Source organism: Solanum dulcamara, chromosome 11, assembly GCF_947179165.1.
Source record: "Solanum dulcamara chromosome 11, daSolDulc1.2, whole genome shotgun sequence".
Taxonomy (NCBI): Eukaryota; Viridiplantae; Streptophyta; class Magnoliopsida; order Solanales; family Solanaceae; genus Solanum; species Solanum dulcamara.
Window position 1 is genome coordinate 57,065,195 of NC_077247.1, and position 9,044 is coordinate 57,074,238.

A 9,044-nucleotide genomic window follows, 5' to 3' on the forward strand; every position below is an offset into this window, starting at 1 on the left:
AATAACTTAATTTTCTTTTAGGAATATTTTAAAAAAAATTTAATCATAAATTTCAAAAAAATTCCGCTCCGCAATCAGCATTCAGCACAATTAACTATCTGCATATGAATTTGTACCTGAATGGCCGGACCAATAGCCTTCTTCTTCCTATATTTTAATTTGCAGTTAGGAAGTCATTATCCTCCTATCTCATTTTCAATATCAAAACATAGTATACAGATTTGAGCTACATAATATCAAAAGGAATTGAAACAATCCTAGCTAGGTCCCCATACATTAATCTAGATTATAACTTTTTAAACAGGTTTAAAAACTTATGTTATAATAATCGTCCGATCAAATGAACTAGCTCTATCTGACAAATGGAAGTAATTAAACGTTATTTTGTTCGTTCGAATTTGATCGCTCGTAGCTCTATAATTCGGGTACAGGCCTCCGTTCAAGGTCAAAATTGGAATGATCAACTTTGTAAGTAAATTTAGCATCAAGTCATGAAGCAGTGGACCTACGGGTATTTTTGTTTCAAATCGCGCCAAGACAACATCCCTTTAATAAGGGATGATCGATCGCTCTATATATATATATGAAGCCACATCACATGCACAAACACCAAAAACTTACAAAATTACTCCAATTATTAATTCTAAGTTATCTCTGTACAATGAACATGAGGTGTGCAATGACTTGTATGTACGTGTTACAAAGAAAACATATACAGAGCTATTTTTACACTGAATGAAGAAAAAAATATCATGGGACAATGGCTAAGTACGTACACTGTCCATGTTTGGCCAGCCAATTATTTAACTTCTTGTGATCTATAAGGGACCGATCTATAAGCTATCTTGTAAGTTTTCACTGGCTAGGATCTGGTGAAATGTCTTGTTTTGTCTCTATATATGTTAAATGAAAAAATGGAACTCATGGTATAGATTGATAAATAGAAGATACAATAAACTCGAAATATCACGGATCAACATATATAATTAGATAGTCTGATCTTCATGCTTCAAATTATGCATTCATTTTTAACAGGAAAACAAAAAACTTTTTTTTAAAGTTTAATTCGTCTTTAAGAAAATAAAAGAGAATACTACTTGCAACTAAAGATAGTGAACGTGAGTTGATGTCATGTCATCGGTAGTAAAATTTGTTTCATTTCTTAAGTCTTACATACGAAAAAGGAGTTGGCTTTGGGCAATAGTTTTGTCGTTCTGACAATGACCAAAAGCTTATTTTAATTTTTTTTATATAGTATTTGGGTAAATAAAAGTATTTTTTTAAGTGCTTATTTTTTAATCAAAAGAAGAAATCAAAACTTATATGCCCATTTAAACAGATTCTAATTCACTCTCCGGTCCATCCCATTTTTCTTACCAAGTAAGAAGCAATTGGCCCGCTCCTTACTCTATCCTCTTTTAAGTCGTATATGATTAAGGTGAAATGAATGAGATTGTTCTATTATTTTTAGTTAAAAAAATTAAAGTTGCATCTTGAAAATGAAAAAAAATGATAATTAATCATATAGGGCCCGGTTGCTTCCCGCCATTTGTTGCATAATGTGACATCCACCACGAACCATGTCCATGGATGGAAGAGAGTAATCATTTTTAATTATATATGCAAATCCAGAAAAAGAAACCTTTTTTTTTTGTTTCCTTTTTGCCTTTCCCTTTCTTTTCCTTGTTGCGGACGCTGAATATTTTCTTAATGCTACCAATTATGCAGGCAAACCATAGAAGGAATGGTCCACCAATATTAATAAGTTTGGTTAACAGATTAGATTAGCTAAATTAATTAGGGTGGGGGAGGGGTTACCCTACCCCTTTTTTGTTGATTTTTAATTAAAAGTAGATAAAGCTGCTACAACCATTTTAGAAAGTGCAAAGGAACACAAAGAAAGGTTCCAAAAATTAATTAAAACAATTTATCGGATTCCCAATCTTACTAGTAATTAACAGAAGATTAGATCTTGTCCAAAAAAAAAAATAATTAAAAAGTTACAAACTACACATGTACATGTCTGGAGTGATTTGGTTCTAGGAAGTTGACTAGAGACCAAAGAAATCTTTGCTGGTAAGCAACTCAAGTGTCTTTGAGTGTGGGTTGATCCAATGAAGCCAACATTTATCCTCACACAAACATTATTATTTTGATAAATTAGTGCTAATTCCGAAAGGTTTTAAAGTGGTCCGTATTATTTTTGCACCATGACAAAATTCTGAGTAATAGAACGACTATAATCATTTTTCGAATTCAGCTTTAAGAAAGAGACTCTCATTAATTTCTTCTTTCTTGGGAGTTGGGATATTCATCTTGCTTTTGTGATTTGTTCATCTAGTAGTTATTGTTGTGCGTAATAGTAACTGTTAACATTTTTAGTACTGATAATTCTAGCAATCAGAGATCAACTCTTGTCATTTATTGCTAGTTTGTTTGGGACTATTGCTAGTTTGCTACCAAATTTATTACTATATACATGAACTTTTGGTAACAGTGGCCAACTTATAGTCCCGCGGAGGTTTATCAATATTTAACCAAAGTTCTATCTTGATTCTAATCAATACTATCATTCATTTCAGCAGAAATGCATTCAACGAGGATAATAACATACCTACTATAACTTTACTGGTCAGGTTTAAGGAGGATAATGTATATTCAGAGATCTTATTCTTACAAGGTAGAGATATTATTTCTGACAAAATATCGGGTTAAATCAAAGCATTACAAAGCAATTTGAAAAAGGAAACATTCGGAAAGAAGAAGCCAATTTCAGCCCAACTGCATCGGAAACAAATTTATAATCTGTTTGTTCAAGTTTTTGGTAGCCCAAAAGTGTTTGATTTTCAAAAGTGAGGTGTTTTGCCAATTTTTTGAAAGAAAATAAGTGTTTTTGGAAAGTGGCAAAAGTTATTTTTCAGAAGCTAGAAAAATAATTTCCCCCTAAAAATAGTTTTCTTCCGAGAAAATGTACTTAGAAACAGTTTTTAAAAGTTAATTTGTCAAAACACTAAATTGCTAGTCAAAAATATTTTTAAATTGATTAGTCAAACACAAATTATTTCTATCAAAAATATTTTTAAATTGATTAGTCAAACACAAATTGTTTCTCACTAAAAAATAATAATAATTTCAAAGTAAACTATTTCCTAATATCATGTGACTTGGGACTTGCTAACCACTTGTACCCAATAGTTCATCAGTTGATTAATATAATGACTTAACTAGCTAACATTGCTATCTATATGATAGATTTGTTAGAAGTTTCTTAACCTTGCATGAATTACATGTTTTACAGATCATGTACTTTATTGATTTCATAATAAAAATACAAATTAATGTTCTTAAATAAATAGTGCAATGATAAAAAAGGTTATTTTTGAATTTCAATATGTTGAACCATTCCTTTCTCATGAATGTGTTTGAAAAAAAAACAAGTTAATGTGATTTATTCAAAATTGTGTTATAAAAAGTACCATATATTCAAAAAATAAGTTAATGTAATTTAATTTATTCAAAATTGTGTAATTTATTCATTTTTTTTTTAATTTCATGAAGGTACAATTACTATCCACCCCCACCAGATGACTTCATATTAATTTTTTCCTTTTTTAGTAATATCTCTATTAGTAGGTGTATAGTCTGAAACTTTTGATTTTAATAAATCCCAACGTTAGCAGAATATACAACTTGTGTTCAGCATTAAAACTTCTGAAAATAATCTGCAGCAAAAAATCTCTGTTGGTCACATGGAAAATGTTAAATAAGACAGCAATAATGTTTAAAATAATTACATTTATATAAGAAGATACATTTTATAAAGTCCATGTGTAAATGAGTAGTTCTGCAAAATCTAACTCTACCTTGGTGTCACCTAGCTATGAAAGATGCTATTCCCTATTAGCTTAAATTAAGTATTTGTTTCCAATTATGAGTACTTTAAACATTGTATTTTTGGACAGGAATATACAATGTAAGAAATGAGTGTTGGCAGGCGTTAGCATATATGTAAGCTTTGAAAAAAGGAAATTACAGAGCTAGAGGGTGAAAGCAATTAATGCTTAAGTAAATACTTAACTTTTACTCTTCTGAAAACAAGAAAAAAAATTGTATTAAACAGAGAACGAATCCTTGATCCTCATGGTAAATAATTTAATATTTAATTAAATGTATTAATAAACTTTTTGTAGCATGATATCATAATATAATATTATATCAAATTTTTAAAAATATATCCACAAAATATCTAGTTTATGAAGAGATTATGAATTTAGGTGTTTCATAATTTGTGAGTATATATATTCATTCTTACTCAAAATATTGAATTTATCGGATTTAAAGGGTGATATAAAAATGGACGAAATAGAATACTCCCTCTGTCTCATATTAGATGAGCATCTTACTAAAAATGTTTGTCTTATATTACTTGATCACTTACTAAATCACGATAGAATTAGTTAAATTTTTTCTATTTTACCTCTATAATTAATATAACATTTTGAATGTAAACAATTCTCAATACTAGCTATTTCTATAATCTATGTATATTGCATTGATATAAATAAATGACAAAATGGTAAAATCTTTCAATATATTAATGATTTCTTAATCACCGAGTAAAATTGGAAGTGCCCGTCTAATATGGGACGGAGGTAGTACTATTTTATTTCAATTTCTCTACATTAAATTGCTCTTTATATATAAGAACAAGACTAGAGAGCATGTTTGAATTGACTTATTTTAATTGTTTTTAAACTAAAATAATTTTTAATTACTTTTAAAGTGTTTGAGTAATATAAAAAAATACTTATAAATACTTAATTTTAAGTTAAAATGATATAAATAAATTAAAAATCTCTAACTTAGAATTTCAATTCAAACAGTCTCTAAGCTAATTTTATTTCAAAAATATTTACTACTAAAAGGAAAAAAGGATAAAAATAATTAATTTTCATGTTGGTTTTATAAAATGACAATTAATTAGAATAAATATATTAATAATTTTGACAACTAATATGAAATGGAGAGCAGTATATCATAAGTACTTTAAATGCTATCTACCATGGTCTGAACAGAGCATTTTGGTGAGGAAGGTTGGTTTTCGATGAGCTGTGTGTTCTTCTCCTCTCAATATTTTAACAACTTCCCTTCACATGGTCCCCTTTGTATCACAAATCCACACTTATTCTTCTAACTTTTTTTCTATTCACAATTCCTCAAATTGTTTTTTTTTTCCTTTCTCTCTGTAGAAAAAATAGAGATGTGGGAACATTTAGAGACACCATGAAATTCCAAATCTTTGATCTTCTTCTTCTTCTACTACTACTTAAATATCAAGCTTCTGGGCTTAACACTGATGGAGTTTTGTTACTGACTTTCAAGTACAATATTCTGAGTGACCCTTCAAGTGTTCTGCAGAACTGGAATTCTTGGGATGAAACACCATGTTCATGGAAAGGGGTAGCTTGTGGAAATCCAAATGCTTCAGACCCAAACCTTCGAGTGACAAATTTGTCTCTTCCTAATTCTCAGCTTCTTGGTTCTATTCCTTCTAGTCTTGGTATGATTCAATATCTTACAAATCTTGATCTTTCTAATAATTCCATTAATGGGTCTATTCCTCTCACTCTCTTTAGTGCCCCTGAGCTTCAATGGCTTGATTTTTCTAACAACAGAATCTCCGGCCAGTTGCCTGAGCTTGTCGGACATTTAAAGAATCTTCAGTTTCTTAACCTCTCCGGCAATGCTTTGGCGGGAAGATTACCGGCAAATCTGACTAGGCTTCGTAATCTAACTGTTGTTTCTTTGAAAGATAATTATTTTTTTGGTGCTGTTCCTTTTGGGTTTGTTTCAGTTCAAGTTTTAGATCTGTCGTCCAATTTGATTAATGGGTCATTACCTCCTAATTTTGGAGGCAGCCATCTCCGTTACTTTAATGTCTCTTTTAATAGACTTTGTGGAGATATCCCACCAGAATTTAGCAGCAAAATCCCTCCAAATGCAACTATAGATCTCTCCTACAACAATTTCAGTGGTGCAATTCCAGAATCAATTGTTTTCATTAACCAAAGTAGAAAAGCTTTTTCTGGGAATCCTGAATTATGTGGTAAGCCACTGAAAAATTTATGCCCAATTCCATCTACAATAACAACTCTGCCAAATTCCGTTGAACCAACTTCTTCTCCAGCAATTGCAGCCATTCCAAAAACCATAGACTCAAACCCAGCAGCCGAATCTCCAAAAGAAGGCAAAAATGGGCTTAGAACTGGCACAATTATAGGCATAATAGCAGGGGATATTGCAGCAGTAGGAATTTTAGCACTGATTTTCATGTATGTATATCGAGCCAAAAAGAAGAAAAGGAACATAGAAAATAGCATAAAGAAAGAAGCTGAAACTGCAAAAGATTTTGACTGGGCATCGTCAGCATCATCAGAAGAATACAACTGGTTAAGGTCATGGACTTGTTTGAAAAAACAAAGGCACGGAGATGGCGACGAATTATCAGAAGCTTCCAATTCAGAAAGTGACGAGAGTGATAAATCCCAATTGGGTCATCATCAGCATAATCACGTGCATACAACACCGAAAACAGGTGAATTAGTAACGGTTGATGGAGAAAGGGAGCTCGAATTGGAAACACTGCTTAAAGCATCTGCTTACATTTTGGGAGCTAGTGGGTCGAGTATTATGTACAAGGCTGTGCTAGAAGACGGGACTACACTGGCAGTGCGGCGAATTGGTGAAAGTGGGGTGGAAAGGTTTAAAGATTTCGAGAATCAGGTGAAGGTAATTGCTAAATTGGTGCACACAAATTTGGTTAAAATCCGTGGCTTCTATTGGGGTGCTGAAGAGAAATTGGTCATCTATGATTTCGTTCCTAATGGTAGCCTTGCCAATGCACGTTACAGTAAGTCCTCTTTTCCCACTTTTACCGTCTCCATAGTCCATACTAAAAAAATATTAAGGAAGAAAAAAAAACATATACCTCATGTTTAGATCAAATAATGTTACACTAACTCACCAAGTGTGATTACGTATTTTATATATAAGTATAATCGCATTTGTTGTTGTTATTATACAGTATAATTAGAGTTAACATATGGAGACGATGTTTACTATTTTGCTCCTACATTGGTTGTTAAATAAATTGAAAGAAAATTGACTGGTACACATTGTACCTAATCATCTCTAATTCTTAATTGATTAACTGTGGTCCCTGTAACATTTCGGAATATTAAAGTTTGGAGTAGGTTTGTACTTTAAGACATTTGGTTAAGTTTAATATTCAAAAGAAAGACGTAACAAGTCATTCAAATTAAGTTCAGACATTTATAAAAAATTTAGCGCAACCTAGAAAAATATTATGAATTTATGCTAAAATGCGCGGGAAGTAATGGAGATAGTGGACCTTGGGGTGGAGTCGTTGCAACTTTAGTGTTTGTTTTTAATGTGGAAAATAGCGGTAGTTCCGTCACTGCAAGTCAACCGTGTCTGTTTATAAATGGGCGCCCCACAATTTCATAAATATCGCCCTTCTTATACTTGTCACTTGCATGGAAAATGACTACCCTTTTTTTTGTAACTTATTGCTCTGTAGGCCATAGTATGCTTTGCTGAAGTATCAGATTAAGACGTTTCTTTTGTCCACCCCCAATAATGTTAAAAGAATATTCACTCTATTAACCAGTTATAGTATGTTATTCATTTTACATAGTGTAAATTATATACACATGTTGTGGGAATCTTAGTCGTTATGTTGGTTCACTACCGTGAGGATTCGATTCCAAAAAACAGATATTGTATAGAAGTTGAACTCTTGTCTAAGTTGGGCATTCGTGTGGTTTCAGGAAAAACTGGTTCTTCGCCTTGTCACGTACCCTGGGAAATCCGGTTAAAGATTGCTAAGGGTGTGGCCCGTGGGCTCACTTACATTCATGAAAAGAAGCATGTCCACGGCAACTTGAAGCCCAGTAACATTTTACTAGGGGCAGATATGGAGCCCAAGATTGGTGATTTTGGAATTGAAAGGCTTGTAACAGGAGATAGCAGTCACAAAACCTATGGATCGGCTCGTAATTTTGGAAGCAAAAGGTCCACAGCATCCCGTGAGAGCTTCCAGGACTTTACATCTGGGCCTACTCCAAGCCCAAGTCCAAGTGCATTGGGGATATCTCCTTACCATGCACCCGAGTCTCTTCGTAGCCTCAAGCCCAACCCGAAATGGGATGTATTCTCGTTCGGGGTAGTGTTGCTGGAGTTGCTAACCGGAAAGGTGATTGTCTCGGACGAAATGGGACCTGCTACAGTCGTCGGGTCAGCAGGGGAAGAGAAGAGTAAAGTGTTGAGGCTGGCTGACGTGGCGATACGTGCTGACGTGGAAGGGAAGGAAGATGCCCTGCTGGCACTAATGAAAGTAGGATATAGTTGTATATCACCAACCCCTCAGAAGAGACCAGGCATGAGAGAGGTGGTTCAAGCATTGGAAAAATTTCCAACTAATTCAACCACTTCACCATACTATTATGGGCCTTAATGAACAATGATTAAAAGATGGACAACAATTGTAGAGACCAGAGACCTTGTATGTAATGAGACTGATAACTTTTTCCATTTTTTTTTCAATTTATTTTGGTTTGGCCTCTTAATATAGTATTAGCCATTGTTTTTCTTTTTAATAATGACTAGTGTAATCGTTGTGCTGTATTTTTTTAAAGGTACGGTGACTTTGGATTATCAATATCCGACAACTTAATCTGTGTTTGCTAATTACCGGTAGTATTTTTTTTGGCTATTTTGTGTCTTTCATCTCTAGTTTAGTATTTGTCATGTTTCGCTATTGATATTAAGACCAATGCATAGGACATAAACTTTATATTCACAAACATCAGCAAATTAATTTCTGATTATATTTTATATATATGTCCTTTCGGTGGACAAAGATATTATGTCTTGAAGACCAATGATTGATTTCATTTTGGACTTTAGAGAATTGGAATAGTACTTATTCAGATGATGTTTGACTGCATGTAATAAGGACAAAG

The 9,044-nt window shown here is 32.8% G+C and overlaps 1 protein-coding gene across 1 annotated transcript; it reads left to right on the forward strand.

Moving 5' to 3' along the window:
* Positions 1-5,050: 5,050 nt before the first annotated feature.
* LOC129873136 (probable LRR receptor-like serine/threonine-protein kinase At4g37250) lies at positions 5,051-8,769 on the forward strand. Its single transcript, XM_055948164.1, has 2 exons — positions 5,051-6,910; positions 7,851-8,769. Exons 1-2 carry the CDS (start codon positions 5,284-5,286, stop codon positions 8,534-8,536), a joined length of 2,313 nt encoding a protein of 770 aa, XP_055804139.1. The 5' UTR covers positions 5,051-5,283; the 3' UTR covers positions 8,537-8,769.
* The last annotated feature ends 275 nt before the right edge of the window (positions 8,770-9,044 follow it).